General features: G+C 44.5%; 1 protein-coding gene across 1 annotated transcript in view; it reads right to left on the bottom strand.

Moving 5' to 3' along the window:
• LOC139375621 (dynein, axonemal, heavy chain 9) overlaps positions 1-16,888 on the bottom strand; it is a 130,179-nt gene that overhangs the window by 54,042 nt on the left and 59,249 nt on the right. Inside the window, exons 50-57 of the mRNA XM_071117412.1 lie at positions 15,881-16,023; positions 14,943-15,104; positions 14,521-14,754; positions 8,032-8,136; positions 7,667-7,822; positions 6,592-6,822; positions 1,627-1,821; positions 573-692 (exon numbers count right to left, since the gene is read on the bottom strand). Of these exons, the coding sequence (XP_070973513.1) occupies positions 573-692; positions 1,627-1,821; positions 6,592-6,822; positions 7,667-7,822; positions 8,032-8,136; positions 14,521-14,754; positions 14,943-15,104; positions 15,881-16,023 (1,346 nt within the window). The remainder of the gene's footprint in view (positions 1-572; positions 693-1,626; positions 1,822-6,591; positions 6,823-7,666; positions 7,823-8,031; positions 8,137-14,520; positions 14,755-14,942; positions 15,105-15,880; positions 16,024-16,888) is intronic.

A 16,888-nucleotide genomic window follows, 5' to 3' on the forward strand; every position in this document is an offset into this window, starting at 1 on the left:
GGAGTCCCATAGGGCGGTGCAAAATTGGCCCAGTGTGGTCTGGGTTTGGCAGGGGTAGGCCATCATTGTAAATAAGAATTTGTTCTTTACGGACTTGCCTGGTTAAGTAAAAAAAATATGATTAAAAAAATCTAGAATTTTCATGCAAATCTCATATTGATACCAAGGCATGATTAACACAAAAGTCAAAGTTAAGGCTCTACAATTAGCATTCTGCCCTGAGTGACATTGATTACCCACACTGCACCCTGCTAGCTGTAGACTCATTAAAAAAGTATACCGTCAGTAGCCTGTCTTAATTACAATAACATCAATGAATAGAAGTGTGACAACGTTATAGAACACAGCTGGTTTGGAAATAATAAGCTTAACTTAGCAATAATGATTACAATGTTGTTTGACACTTTTAGAAAATGCTGATCCTTCTATTCCTTTGTTGGCCTGTCTCTCATCAAGTGGAGATTACCACCCTCACACTGTCAACACAACACATCTCCTTACTGAATACTGATCAGCAGGCGATGTGTATGCCCCCAGGTAAGTGTGTGTGTGTGTGTGTCTGGCCAACTCACCAGGCGGTTGGCAAGAGAGATGGTGCGAGCGGTGGACTCAGCCTCCTGCTGGCATTTGAGCTTGTCGGCCGTGGCTTTCTCAAACTTGGCTGTCAGCTTGGCCAGGTTCTCATTAAGGTGCTGTCACACACACACACACACACACACACACACACACACACACACACACACACACACACACACACACACACACACACACACACACACACACACACACACACACACACACAGGAGAGAGAGAGAGACAGAGAGAGAGAGAGACACAGAGAGAGAGAGAGACAGAGAGAGAGACAGAGAGAGAGACAGAGAGAGAGACAGAGCTTGGTAAATTGACAGATAAAACTTCAAATGATCTAAACGCTTGTTACCCGACGACAAGCTACTCCGGATGAAACAAAACTTTCACAGTTTTCTGAAAGTTGCTGAAATGTGATCAATCTCCACAGAGGATTTATTAGGCATACGGAGGCAGTTATTACAAGAACAAACACAATTAATTGGTGGAGACACACAGGTTCATATTATATGATACTGAGGATTGCTAATTCCCCCTGGCTCAGGAGCCATTTTCTACACAAATGCTTTGGCTGACAGCTGAACAAACGACAGGCGGAAAAAAGTGGATTTGGAACTTATTAGAGTCTAAACTAGAAACTCTTCAGGGTTGGACGTTGGCAGACAGCAAGGCGGCTGCTACGGCAGGGCTGCTACGGCAGGGCTGCTACATGGTCTGACTTCATAAAGAGGGACTGCATAGAGGCTGCTAAGGATGAGGGTCTGAATGTCAAATACACAATAGGCCGTTGACTCACAGCTATTATTTACAGCTATTGGGATTGTCATCTTGAGATGTATTTCTTGATGCATATAACAGCCTCTGAATAGAATGTATTTTCTACTCCCTTAAAGAAACATACAACTTATTATTAGGTAATTAGATGAATTACATTTTCACAATGTGAATTCTGATACCATGATATAGTGGACTATAAAACCAAAGTCTAAGAACTGTTTCTAAATCAGATTCAACCTGATCAGTGTTAGGTTAACTCACGTTGATCTTAGTCTTGATGACTGTGAGTTTTTCCTGGGCTGCAGCCAGCTCAGCGTTGGCCTTGCTCAGAGCCTGTCTCTTGGGCTCCACCTCACAGAACACCTGGTAGAACTTGACGATGTTTAGGACCCAGGAGCAGAGGCCCGCCGCAGCATTGGACTTAGAGGCCACTAGTTCAGGCTGGAACTCTGGGTCCTGCAGAGTTGGCATGGGGTGGAGGGACACGATTAACACGTTCAATGAAAATGTGCTGCTTGACATCATGTCCGAGGTTATGCAAGCTGGTAAGTACAACTGGTCTTGCATGTTGAGTTCTTGGGTACTCTAACAGATTCAACACTCTCACCTTCCTCAAAAGACGGTTTAATAAAGTATCACAATAATATGACACTATCATCACTGAATTATTCTCAATCAAATTCCCTAAAATAAAACAGTAGGTAAGGCTGTGTGACTGTACCAGTATGTAAGGCTGTGTGACTGTACCAGTAGGTAAGGCTGTGTGACTGTACCAGTACTGTAGGTACGGCTGTGTGACTGTACCAGTAGGTAAGGCTGTGTGACTGTACCAGTAGTTAAGGCTGTGTGACTGTACTCTACCAGTAGGTAAGGCTGTGTGACTGTACTCTACCAGTAGGTAAGGCTGTGTGACTGTACCAGTAGGTACGGCAATGTGACTATACCAGTAGGTAAGGCTGTGTGACTGTACCGGTATGTAAGGCTGTATGACTGTACCAGTAGGTAAGGCTGTATGACTGTACCAGTAGGTAAGGCTGTATGACTGCAACAGTAGGTAAGGCTGTGTGACTGTACCAGTAGGTAAGGCTGTATGACTGTACTCTACCAGTAGGTACGGCTGTATGACTGTACTCTACCAGTAGGTACGGCTGTGTGACTGTACCAGTAGGTAAGGCTGTGTGACTGTACCAGTACTGTAGGTACGGCTGTGTGACTGTACCAGTAGGTAAGGCTGTGTGACTGTACTCTACCAGTAGGTAAGGCTGTGTGACTGTACTCTACCAGTAGGTAAGGCTGTGCGACTGTACCAGTAGGTAAGGCTGTATGACTGTACTCTACCAGTAGGTACGGCTGTGTGACTGTACCAGTAGGTAAGGCTGCGTGACTGTACCAGTACTGTACATACGGCTGTGTGACTGTACTAGTAGGTAAGGCTGTATGACTGTACTCTGCCAGTAGGTATGGCTGTACTCTACCAGTAGGTAAAGCTGTATGGTTGTAATCTACCAGTATGCAAGGCTGCATGGCTGTCCATTACCAGTGGGTAAGGCTGTATGACTGTACTCTACCAGCAGGTAAGGCTGGATGACTGTACCAGTGGGTAAGGCTGTATGACTGTACCAGTAGGTAAGGCTGTATGACTGTACCAGTGGGTAAGGCTCTGTGACTAACAGTAGGTAAGGCTGTGTGACTGTACCAGTACTGTAGGTACGGCTGTGTGACTGTACCAGTAGGTAAGGCTGTGTGACTGTACCAGTAGTTAAGGCTGTGTGACTGTACTCTACCAGTAGGTAAGGCTGTGTGACTGTACTCTACCAGTAGGTAAGGCTGTGTGACTGTACCAGTAGGTACGGCAATGTGACTATACCAGTAGGTAAGGCTGTGTGACTGTACCAGTATGTAAGGCTGTATGACTGTACCAGTAGGTAAGGCTGTATGACTGTACCAGTAGGTAAGGCTGTATGACTGCAACAGTAGGTAAGGCTGTGTGACTGTACCAGTAGGTAAGGCTGTATGACTGTACTCTACCAGTAGGTACGGCTGTATGACTGTACTCTACCAGTAGGTACGGCTGTGTGACTGTACCAGTAGGTAAGGCTGTGTGACTGTACCAGTACTGTAGGTACGGCTGTGTGACTGTACCAGTAGGTAAGGCTGTGTGACTGTACTCTACCAGTAGGTAAGGCTGTGTGACTGTACTCTACCAGTAGGTAAGGCTGTGCGACTGTACCAGTAGGTAAGGCTGTATGACTGTACTCTACCAGTAGGTACGGCTGTGTGACTGTACCAGTAGGTAAGGCTGCGTGACTGTACCAGTACTGTACATACGGCTGTGTGACTGTACTAGTAGGTAAGGCTGTATGACTGTACTCTGCCAGTAGGTATGGCTGTACTCTACCAGTAGGTAAAGCTGTATGGTTGTAATCTACCAGTATGCAAGGCTGCATGGCTGTCCATTACCAGTGGGTAAGGCTGTATGACTGTACTCTACCAGCAGGTAAGGCTGGATGACTGTACCAGTGGGTAAGGCTGTATGACTGTACCAGTAGGTAAGGCTGTATGACTGTACCAGTGGGTAAGGCTCTGTGACTAACAGTAGGTAAGGCTGTGTGACTGTACCAGTACTGTAGCTACGGCTGTATGACTGTACTAGAAGGTTTTATGACTGTACCAGTAGGTAAGGCTGTATGGCTGTACCGGTAGGTACGGCTGTACTCAACCAGTAGGTAAGGCTGTATGACTGTACCAGTATGTAAGGCTGTGTGACTGCACCAGTAGGTAAGGCTGTGTGACTGTAGTAGTATGTATGGCTGTGCGACTGTACCAGTATGTAAGGTTGTGTGACTGTACCAGTATGTAAGGTTGTGTGACTGTACCAGTATGTAAGGCTGTGTGACTGTACAAGTAGGTACGGCTGTGCGGCTGTACCAGTATGTAAGGCTGTGTGACTGTACCAGTACTGTAGGTACGGCTGTGTGACTCTACCAGTAGGTATGGCAGTGTGACTGCACCAGTAGGTAAGGCTGTGTGACTGTACCAGTAGGTAAGGCTGTGTGACTGTACCAGTAGTTAAGGCTGTGTGACTGTACCAGTAGGTATGGCAATGTGACTGTTCCAGTAGGTATGGCAGTGTGACTGTACCAGTACTGTAGGTACGGCTGTGTGACTGTACAAGTAAGTACGGCAGTGCAACTGTACCAGTAGGTAAGGCTGTATGGCTGTATTCTACTGGTAAGTAGGGCTGTATCACTGTACTCTACTAGTAGGTAAGGCTTTGTGACTGTACCAGTTGGTAAGGCTGTGTGACTGTACCAGTAGGTAAGGCTGCATGACTGTACCAGTGGGTAAGGCTTTGTGACTGTACCAGTTGGTAAGGCTGTGTGACTGTACCAGTAGGTATGGCAGTGCGGCTGTACCAGTATGTAAGGCTGTGTGACTGTACCAGTACTGTAGGTACGGCTGTGTGACTCTACCAGTAGGTATGGCAGTGTGACTGCACCAGTAGGTAAGGCTGTATGACTGTACAAGTAGGTAAGGCTGTATGGCTGTACCAGTAGGTAAGGCTGTGTGACTGTACCAGTAGGTACGGCTGTGTGACTGTACCAGTAGGTATGGCAGTGTGACTGTACCAGTAGGTAAGGCTGTGTGACTGTACCAGTAGTTAAGGCTGTGTGACTGTACCAGTAGGTATGGCAATGTGACTGTACCAGTAGGTATGGCAGTGTGACTGTACCAGTACTGTAGGTACGGCTGTGTGACTGTACAAGTAAGTACGGCAGTGCAACTGTACCAGTAGGTAAGGCTGTATGGCTGTATTCTACTGGTAAGTAGGGCTGTATCACTGTACTCTACTAGTAGGTAAGGCTTTGTGACTGTACCAGTTGGTAAGGTTGTGTGACTGTACCAGTAGGTAAGGCTGCATGACTGTACCAGTGGGTAAGGCTTTGTGACTGTACCAGTTGGTAAGGCTGTGTGACTGTACCAGTAGGTATGGCAGTGTGACTGTACCAGTAGGTAAGGCATGCATGACTATACCAGTGGGTAAGGCTCTGTGACTGTAACAGTAGGTAAGGCTGTGTGACTGTACCAGTACTGTAGCTACGGCTGTGTCACTGTACCAGTAGGTATGGCTGTGTGCGAATGTATCAGTAGGTAAGGCTGTATTCTACTAGTAGGTAAGGCTGTATGACTGGACTCTACTAGTAGGTAAGGCTGTATGGCTGGACTCTACCAGTGACTAGTAGTTAAGGCTGTGTGACTGTACTCTAACAGCAGTTATGGCTGTATGACTGTACCAGTAGGTACGGCTGTGTGACTGTACCAGTTGGTAAGGCTGTGTGACTGTACCAGTAGGTAAGGCTGTATGACTGTACCAGTACTGTAGGTATGGCTGTGTGACTGTTCCAGTAGTTAAGGCTGTGTGACTGTACTCTACCAGTAGGTAAGGCTGTGTGACTGTACCAGTAGGTAAGGCTGTATGACTGTACTCTACCAGTATGTGCGGCTGTATGACTGTACCAGTAGGTAAGGCTGTGTGACTGTACCAGTAGGTAAGGCTGTGTGACTGTACCAATGGGTAAGGCTGTATGACTGTACTCTACCAGCAGGTAAGGCTGTATGACTGTACTCTACCAGTGGGTAAGGCTGTATGACTGTACTAGAAGGCTGTATGACTGTACCAGTAGGTAAGGCTGTATGGCTGTACCGGTAGGTAAGGCTGTATGACTGTACCAGTAGGTAAGGCAGCATTAATGTACTCTACCAGTAGGTATGGCTGTATGGCTGTATTCTACCAGTAGGTAAGGCTGTATGAATGTACCCGTAGGAAAGGCTGTATGGCTGTACTCTACCAGTATGTAAGGCTATATGACTGTACCAGTAGTTAAGGCTGTATTGGCTGTACCGGTAGGTAAGGCTGTATGACTGTACCAGTAGGTAAGGCAGCATTAATGTACTCTACCAGTAGGTATGGCTGTATGGCTGTATTCTACCAGTAGGTAAGGCTGTATGAATGTACCAGTAGGAAAGGCTGTATGGCTGTACTCTACCAGTAAGTAACGCTGCATGACTGTACTTTACCAGTAGGTAAGGCTGTATGACTGTACTTTATCAGTAGGTAAGGCTGTATGACTGTACTTTACCAGCAGGTAAGGCTGTATGACTGTACTCTACCAGCAGGTAAGGCTGTATGACTGTACTCTACCAATAGGTAAGACTGTACTCTACCTGTAGATAGGGCTGTATGGCCTTGAGGCAAGGCTCTGGGATGTTCTGCTTGTTGAAATGGACCAGGGAGTCCAGGAAAGCATCTACTTTGGCCATCATCACCTTGGCAGCCTTCCAACTACGGTCCTTAGGAACCCGACCACCCGGTGCCATCAGAACCATGACTGCAGCGGTCACGTTGGTCACAGCCACCACAGGAGAACCAAACGACTTCAGCTCAGTCAGGTTGTTCTGGAGGGAGAGATGGAGGGAAGGAAGAATGGATTGAAATAGAAAGTGCATTTGGAGGACATCAGCTTGACCAGGCTATTATGAAAAATGAGAAGGAGGGATAGAGACAATAACAGAGATTAAAAACTGGAATGCACTTGAAGGAGTTCCACTCTGCCAGGTTATTCAGTGCAAGGGAAGGATGAATAAAAAAATATGAAAAACTGGATTTCATTCAAAGGACTACAGTTACATTTATATGATATTTTAGTCATTTAGCAGATGCTCTTATCCAGAGTGACTTACAGTTAGTGCATTCATCTTAAGATAGGGGCGACAACCACATACTGTATCACAGTAAATACACTTTTCAATAAAGTAGTTATCAGGAATTAATCAGCAGTTCAGTCAGGGCATTCTAGAAAAAAAGTAGGTTTATAAAATTGGAACAGTTTGCTGACTTTGAGAAGAAGAAGAAGAAGAAGAAGAAGAAGAAGAAGAAGAAGAAGAAGAAGAAGAAGAAGAAGAAGAAGAAGAAGAAGAAGAAGAAGAAAACAACAGGGAATACTAATTGGAGTCTTTAGAGAGGGTAGCCTAGCCGGAAAAGAGATGTCAGTTCTGGTTGGGTGAACACAGAACACCTTAAACCACTCAGGTGCTTAGTGAATCCCACAGCTCTTCCATATCAAACCAACAGAGAACGGCTATAGCACTAGATAGTAAGAAACCGCTGGACATTGAGCCGTGAATATTTTAGCACATTATTTTGTGGAAAATACCATAATTCCATATCAAATCTGATATACTGGAAATGAAACCCATAAGGTATCAAACTGTGAGTGTATTTGTGTGTTTGTGTGTGAACCTTATTGAGAGTGTTAAGAGCCTCCTGTGCTGCTATGAGGGCTGGTTCAGCCTTGGCCAGATCCTTCTCACAGTCTCTCTGTTTCCCTGTGACCACCACCGCTATGGCCGCCACCTTCTCTTCCTCCTCATCCGCCACAGTCTTCTCCTTAGACACCTGGTCATAGATCAAAGAAAAAGGACGTGGGAATTATTGTCGTACGCAGCAATGCTTCTCACAACGTCTCAAAGTGATTCACAATAATGCTTTAGAAAATGTGGATTGCAATATCCAGATGCTAAAAGCACTTTACAATACATTGTTTAGGGAATGATGAGGGGAACCCGACCCACCCACTACCAACAATGTTTTACAGTACCACCCACCTTCTCTGTTTCCACACCGACTACCTGGATCAGCCTATCAGCATCTTCGTTCTTCTGCTTGAGCTCCACCTCCTGGGCGGCCAGCTTGGCCTTCAGGTCGTCCACCTATCACAGAAGAGAATAGGAGAGGGCAGGTCATGTTTGAGGTTTGGTTGATTCTTCTATCTGTAATAGTGACCGGTAGAGAGCAGAGTGTCACATGCCTTATATGAGATCTGTGATGACAGGAAGGCTGTATTGTTGATCATTTTTGTCACGATGATAACGTATTATAAGCAGAAATCGACACATATATTACACACACAAAATGAATCTGTTATCGACGAATAGAATCTCTGATGTGTGTTTTTACAGGACCAAACATTTTTAAGACCCAACCCTCAGAACAGACATCATTCTATCATTCATATAATATTGATCTATTGCATTAAAAAAATCTATGATTTTCTCACAGCAGAGAAATGGACAAAAAGGGGACACAAATCACAAATGGAGAGATAACAAGTACACTACCATTCAAAAGTTTGGGGTCGCTTTGTTTTTGAAAGAAAATAAAAAAAATTGTCCATTAAAATAACATCAAATTGATCAGCCTCTCTACACTGGCTTCCTGTTAAGGCAAGAGCTGATTTGAAGGTTTTACTGCTAACCTACAAAGCATTACATGGGTCTGCTCCTACCTATCTTTCTGATTTGGTCCTGCCGTACATACCTACACGTACGCTATGGTCACAAGACGCAGACCTCCTAATTGTCCCTAGAATTTCTAAGCAAACAGCTGGAGGCAGGGCTTTTTCCTATAGAGCTCAATTTTTATGGAATGTCCTGCCTACCCATGTGAGAGACAGACTCAGTCTCAACCTTTATCTTTATTCAAGACTCATCTCTTCAGTAGGTCATATGATTGAGTGTAGTCTGGCCCAGGAGTGTGAAGGTGAACGGAAAGGCACCGGAGCAACGAACCACCCTTGCTGTCTCTGCCTGGCCAGTTCCCCTCTCTCCACTGGGATTCTCTGCCTCTAACCCTATTACAGGGGCTGAGTTACTGGTGCTCTTCCATGCCGTCCCTAGGAGGGGTACGTCACTTGAGTGGGTTGAGTCACTGACTTGATCTTCCTGTCCGGGTTGTCACCCGTGGGCTATACTCGGCCTTGTCTCAGGATGGTAAGTTAGTGGTTGAAGATATCCCTCTAGTGGTGTGGGGGCTGTGCTTTGGTAAAGTAGGTGGGGTTATATCCTACCTGGTTGTCCCTGTCTGGGGGTATCGTCGGATGGGGCCATAGTGTCTCCCGACCCCTCCTGTCTCAGCCTCCAGTATTTATGCTGCAGTAGTTTATGTGTTGGGGGGCTATGGTCAGTCTGTTAAATCTGGAGTATTTCTCCTGTCTTATCCGGTGTCCTGTGTGAATTTTAGTATCTAAATATCTCTTTCTTTCTTTTTTTCTTTCCCTTTTTCTCCCTTTCTTTCTTTCTTTCTTTCGTTCTCTCTCTCGGAGGACCTGAGCTCTAGGACCATGCCTCAGGACTACCTGGCCTGATGACTCCTTGATGTCCCCAGTCCACCTGGCCGTGCTGCTGGCCTAAAGAAGGCCAGTTTTCTTGCTTCTTTAATCAGGACAACAGTTTCAGCTGTGCTAACATAATTGCAAAAGGGTTTTCTAATGATCAATTAGCCTTTTAAAATGATAAACTTGGATTAGCTAACACAACGTGCCATTGGAACACAGGAGTGGTGGTTGCTGATAATGGGCCTCTGTACGCCTATGTAGATATTCCATTACAAATCTGCCGTTTCCAGCTACAATAGACATTTACAACATTAACAATGTCTACACTGTATTTTTGATCAGTTTGATGTTATTTTAATGGACAAAAAATGTGCTTTCAAAATCAAGAACATTTCTAAGTGACCCCAAAGGTTTGAATGGTAGTGTATACAGAAGTCGGAAGTTTATATACACTTTAGCTCAATACATTTAAACTCAGTTTTTCACAATTCCTTTAATCCTAGTAAAAATTCCCTGTTTTAGGTCACTTAGGATCACCACTTTATTTTAAGAATGTGACATGTCAGAATAATAGCAGAGAGAATTATTTATTTCAGCTTTTATTTCTTTCATCACATTCCCAGTGGGTCAGAAGTTTACATACACTCAATTAGTATTCGGTAGCATTGCCTTTGAATTGTTTAACTTGGGTCAAACGGACACCTTCCACAAGCTTCCCACAATAAGTTGGGTGAATTGTGGCCCATTCCTTCCCGACAGAGCTCGTGTAACTGAGTCAGGTTTAAAGGCCTCCTTGCTCGCACACGCTTTTTCAGTTCTGCCCACAAATTTTCTCTGGGATTAAGGTCAGAGATTTGTGACGGCCACTCCAATACCTTGACTTTGTTGTCCTTAAGCCTTTTTGCCACAACTTTGGAAGTATGCTTGGCGTCATTGTCCATTTGGAAGACCCATTTGTGACCAAGCTTTAACTTCCTGACTGATGTCTTGAGATGTTGCTTCAATATATCCATATCATTTTCCTCCCTCACGATGCCATCTATTTTTTTAAGTGCACCTGTCCCTCCTGCAGCAAAGCACCCCCACAACATGATGCTGCCACCCCCGTGCTTCACAGTTGAGATGGTGTTCTTCGCCTTGCAAACCTTCCCCTTTTTCCTCCAAACATAACGATGGTCATTATGGCCAAACAGTTATATTTTTGTTTCATCAGACCAGAGGACATTTCTCCATAGAGTACGATCTTTGTCCCCATGTGCAGTTGCAAACCGTAGTCTGGCTTTTTTATGGCGATTTTGGTGCAGTGGCTTCTTCCTTGTTGAACGGCCTTTCAGGTTATGTCAATATAGGACTCGTTTTACTGTGGATATTGATACTTTTGTACCGGTTTCCTCCAGCATCTTCAAAAGGTCCTTTGCTGTTGTTCTGGGATTGATTTGCACTTTTCGCACCAAAGTATGTTCATCTCTAGGAGACAGAATCTCCTTCCTGAGCGGTATGACGGCTGCGTGGTCCCATGGTGTTTATATTGTTTGTACAGATGAATGCGGTATTATTATTTTTTTTTACTGTATGTTTTGTTCATTCCATGTGTAACTCTGTGTTGTTGTATGTGTTGAACTGCTATGCTTTATCTTTGCCAGGTCGCAGTTGCAAATGAGAACTTGTTCTCAACTAGCCTACCTGGTTAAATAAAGCTGAAATAAAATTTTACAAAATTTTTAAAAACCTTCAGGCGTTTGAAAATTGCTCCCAATGATGAACCAGACTTGTGGAGGTCTACGATTTTTTTTCTGAGGTCTTGGCTGATTTCTTTTGATTTTCCCATGATGTCAAGCAAAAGAGGCACTGAGTTCGAGGTAGGCCTTGAAATATATCCACAGGTACACCTCCAATTGACTCAAATGATGTCAATTAGCCTATCAGAAGCTTCTAAAGCCATGCCATCATTTTCTGGAATTTTTCAAGCTGCTTAAAGGCACAGTCAACTTAGCGTATGTAAACTTCTGATCCACTGGAATTGTGATACAGTGAACTATAAGTGAACTAATCTGTCTGTAAACAATTGTTGGAAAAATTACTTGTGTCAGGCACAAAGTAGATGTCCTAACAGACTTGGCAAAACTATAGTTTGTTAACAAGAAATTTGTGGAGTGGTTGAAAAACAAGTTTTAATGGCTCCAACCTAAGTATATGTAAACTTCTGACTTCAACTGTATCTACTGGATAATTTAATAGCGTTAGGCGCTAGAACTGTAATCACACACACACACACACACACACACACACACACACACACACACACACACACACACACACACACACACACACACACACACACACACACACACACACACACGCGCATGCATGCATGCAGGTACAAACACACACTCATGCCACACACACACACTCATGCCACACACACCCACTCATGCCACACACACCACACACAAATGAAAAACTGAAACACACACAATTTCCACAGAATGCATGCATGTTTCTACCTTACCATCTGACTTCGTCAAAATGTTGCACAGGGGAAATAAAACAGAGTGATATTTGTTGTTCTTTGAGATAATTAACTAAACATGACGTGAGAGTGCTGAGGGTGTTGTGTAGAAGATGTCTCTGTTGGGTCCTGATGAAATCAACCCAGACAGAAACTGAAAAGCACCGAGTGAGCCATCAGAGTGATGAGTGGGAGGGGGAGATGGAGGGAATGAGAGGGAGAGAAAGATAGAGAGACAGAGGGATGGAGAGAGAGAGAGAGAGAGAGAGAGAGAGAGAGAGAGAGATGGATTGCAAGAGAGCGTTAGCTAATTGTTGTGAGACGTGGCTGTGAGATAAACAGTGAAATCGCTCTACATCTGGACAGCTCTCTATATACATGTAAACACGTACCACTGTGTATGGGGCTATCTAACACCCACACATAATACCCTAGCTTCTAGACAGGGTGCATTGTCTTCATCAATTAAAATCCGTATAACTGCCTTACCACCCTCCCTCTATGGAAGATGAAATTCTGTCCAGGTGGATCTAAACAAACCTAAAGTTATTTCCAAGATCTAATTTACAGGAGAGCAGGTATTTTCCCCTACAGCACCATAACCAGTTCATCAGACTGGGAGTCTGGGACCGATACACTAGAACTCATCAGATCATGTAATCAGAACAGAGAAACGTGGTTGAAGAAGCAGAACTAGTTTCCCTTAATCATTAAAGGCCCAGTGCAGTTGAAATTAAGTTTTTCCTATGTTTTCAATAATATTTTACAACAGCTAATGACACTTACACTGTAACACTGTAAGTGTGAAAATGGATAGTTGCTGGTTGAGAATACAATCTACAACTTAATTGTTACCTAGAAAGTATTTGATACTGATATATAAAAACGGCTGCATTGGGCCTTTAAATCATTTTTATATATGACCTCCTATTTTTCCTTTATCTGGCTCCCTGTCAGGGATCTGTGGATGAGGGTAGATTGGAGGTTAGAACCCTCACATTTACACGACTGGAGATGAGACATTAGCCTCCCACAGCGATTAGTGTCAGAGAGAAAAAAGAAGAGGAGGAGGTGTATGTGTGTGTGTGTGTGTGTGTGTGTGTAGGTTCATTATAAAGAGTATAAGAGCACTGTTCTCCCACGCAACTCTACACTGATAGAGGCAGGTCTAGGAGCCACACACACACACACACACACACACACACACACACACACACACACACACACACACACACACACACACACACACACACACACACACACACACACACACACACACACACACACACACACACACGCAGACGTGTATGTGCATGTGTGTGCAGCGCAAGAACTCAGCTCCCCTGATCCGCTCCCAGATACATCCTGTGGTATCAGAGCATCTCAGCTCCAACCCACTCTCTCTCCTCTCATTAAAACACTATTAACACTCATCATCCAAGATGGCTGCCGCAAAAACAGACCAAAATCCAGACCAGAGGAGCTGAATACAGCCCACAGGAATCCCTTTAATATGTTCTCTGGGGAGCCGATGAGTCATTTTCAGCCTCATCTCCCCGTTTTAACCCCAACCTTGTTTATTGTTGTTTACCAGACAGCCGACCTCTGACTTCTGACCTCTGAATTAAGTGTTGATGTTACAAAACAAGTACATTTATTGCAAGAGGCTTGTCATAGGGACGTGAACACATATAAAACGACCATTAATGAAGCCTGTCGTAAAAGGGGTCAGGGGTTGTAACTGTAATGAACAATCAACACAATTACAGGGTAAGTATGTGCTGTAATGTATGTATGTGACCTGCTGGGTATTCCTATAGGGGGTTGGTGACACATTGTAATGCATTAATGCTAGTAACGTTGGAGGGTGTGTGTGTCACCAACACTATAATTAGACTTTCCTGCGTGTGGGACTTGCTGATGTGTTCATGTCCCTTCAAGTGTTGAATCAGGGAACATACACTGAGTGTACAAAACATTAGGAACACCTAACCTAATATTGAGTTGCACCACCATTTGCCCTCAGGAAAGCCTCAATTTGTTGATGACTCTACAAGGTGTCAAAAGTGTTCCACAGGGATGCTGGCCTATGCTGACTCCAATACCTCTCACAGTTGTGTCAAGTTGTCTGGATGTCCTTTGGGTGGTGGGCTATTCTTGAAACACACGGGAAACTGTTGAGCTGAAAAACCCAGCAGCATTGCAGTTCTTGACACACTCAAACCGGTGTGCCTGGCACCTACTACCATACCCCGTTCAAAGGCACTTAAATCTTTTGTCTTGCACATTCACCCTCTGTATGGCACATATGCACAATCCATGTCTCAATTGTCTCAAGCCTTAAAAATCTCCCGAGCAGAGGAGCTGTTGAGTTTCTGCAGGCCATTCTCCAGCCTCTCCATCTTGGTGGTTAAGGTGAGGAAGAGGCTGGTACTGTAGGTTAAGTTAGAATAAAGTAAGGTAAGGTCTGACCTGAGCGGAGGTGCTGTTAAGTTTCTGTAGGCCGTTCTCCAGGCGTTCCATCTTCATGGTGAGATCTCTGCTCTTATTGGCCAGCAGGCTTTGGTACAGCTTGATCTGCTCCAGGAAGGACTTGGGCGTGGTGTAGTTATAGCGCCTCTCATTGGACAGGTACTCCTTGGAGGTGTGGTTCACACTGACGTGGACGTAGGCCATGAACTTACTCACTGACTCCTTCAGCTCCGGCTGGGAGGACAACAGAGGTAGAGTGTTAGAGGTTTTATTGTGGATGATGATTACGAAAGAGAGGGAGAGAGAATGAGAGAGAAAGAAAAGTGTGTGAGAGAAAGAGAGAAACAGAGAGAGAGAGAAAATGAGAGAGAGAGTGGGAAAGAAAAGTGTGAGAGAAAAAGAGAGAGAAGGAGAGATCTCACCTCAATGTTGTCGACCTCTTGTAGGAACTTGAGGCTGACAGACTCCAGCGCCTCCTGTGGCCACTCATGGAACCAGTCAATGGCTGTACAGTTAACCACAGCTGGAAACTTCCTGCTACGCACCCGCAACTTACTGCCCACTGGAGAAAAGCACAGGGCCACCTACACACACAGAGAAACACACACACACACACACACACACACACACACACACACACACACACACACACACACACACACACACACACACACACACACACACACACACACACACACACACACACACACACACACACACACACACACACACACACAGTCAGCCCACTGCCCCCAGGGGAGAAACACACAGCCACCTACCTAGCACAGGGATGAGGAATCCAGCTGTATGTGTTTATGTGCGTGTATGTGTGTCCACCTTTGTATTTGTGTGTGTGTGTGTGTTTGTGTATATGTGTGTGATCCAGCCTCTCTAAACACCGACCCATGGGACTCTACTACCCTCATTTATTCTGCTCCAAACCTCATCATAATAATAATACTGCTAACCCCTGGCCTGACGCTTTCCCTCAGACAACAGGGTGTAGTGGTGGCACGATCTCATCAGGACTGTAGTCACACAGAGAGAAATGCTGGCCTACAGTTCATACCCAAACTACAGCTCTCACAGCAATATAATAAGACTAGACCTTACTAAAAAAAAATGTATCTGAAAAATGTCATGAACCTCTGAATAGTATAATCTCTATGGTCTGACACAGGAAGTGGTAACAACTCAGAAGGCCAAGCTGGTTACAGAAACCTGTTTACAACCACTTCTAGACCAGTTTCATTTGAATTATTATTATTCATGTTTCTCAACTTCTTACACCCGAGAGAGGTATGAAATTCAAAGAAAACGCTCAAAGAAGAAAACGTCCCTGAGCAAGACAGTTTGTCACCTTGAGCTGCTTGCGGACTCGATCGATGAAGAACTTCCAGCAGTTTTCCCGGGTGTCCATCATTCCAAGTCCTCGCACCTCGTTCCTGACGCTCCCGATGATGTTCTCAACCTCGTCATCTGGGAACAGGTCAGGAATCTCCCCTGGGATAGAACATTCACATCACACAGAGACATGGTGGGTAACGTACAGTCCTGGGGGGGGGGGGTACTGTGTATGCAGGTTCCTGTTCCAGACCATTACTAACATGTCACAATTCAACTATGTAGAAATGTACATTTCTAAGTGCAGGTGTCATAGATGCTACCTGTGCATCCCACATAGAGGGTCATATACTGGAACACTCCAACATGTTGTTGAAGTATCTAAACCAATGGGGATCTCACCGATCATATAACATTCAGGTCTAAACCAATAGGGTGCTCACCCACAATAGAACATTCAGATCTAAACCAATAGGGAGCTCATCTACAATAGAACATTCAGGTCTAAACCAATAGGGAGCTCATCTACAATAGAACATTCAGATCTAAACCAATAGGGAGCTCATTTACAATAGAACATTCAGATCTAAACCAATAGGGAGCTCATCTACAATAGAACATTCAGATCTAAACCAATAGGGAGCTCATCTACAATAGAACATTCAGATCTAAACCAATAGGGAGCTAGCTCATCTACAATAGAACATTCAGATCTAAACCAATAGGGAGCTAGCTCATCTACAATAGAACATTCAGATCTAAACCAATAGGGAGCTCATCTACAATATAACATTCAGATCTAAACCAATAGGGAGCTAGCTCATCTACAATAGAACATTCAGATCTAAACCAATAGGGAGCTCATCTACAATAGAACGTTCAGATGAGGATAAACCTGAGATATTAAAACAACAAAGAACTTCAAACAACGAACACTGTTTTTTCCCCTTGTATAATTTCACATCACTTCATGCAGGATAGAAGAGCAGAATAGGTCCTGCAAATGTCTTTTTACCATGCTGGA

Source organism: Oncorhynchus clarkii, chromosome 20, assembly GCF_045791955.1.
Source record: "Oncorhynchus clarkii lewisi isolate Uvic-CL-2024 chromosome 20, UVic_Ocla_1.0, whole genome shotgun sequence".
Taxonomy (NCBI): domain Eukaryota; kingdom Metazoa; phylum Chordata; class Actinopteri; order Salmoniformes; family Salmonidae; genus Oncorhynchus; species Oncorhynchus clarkii.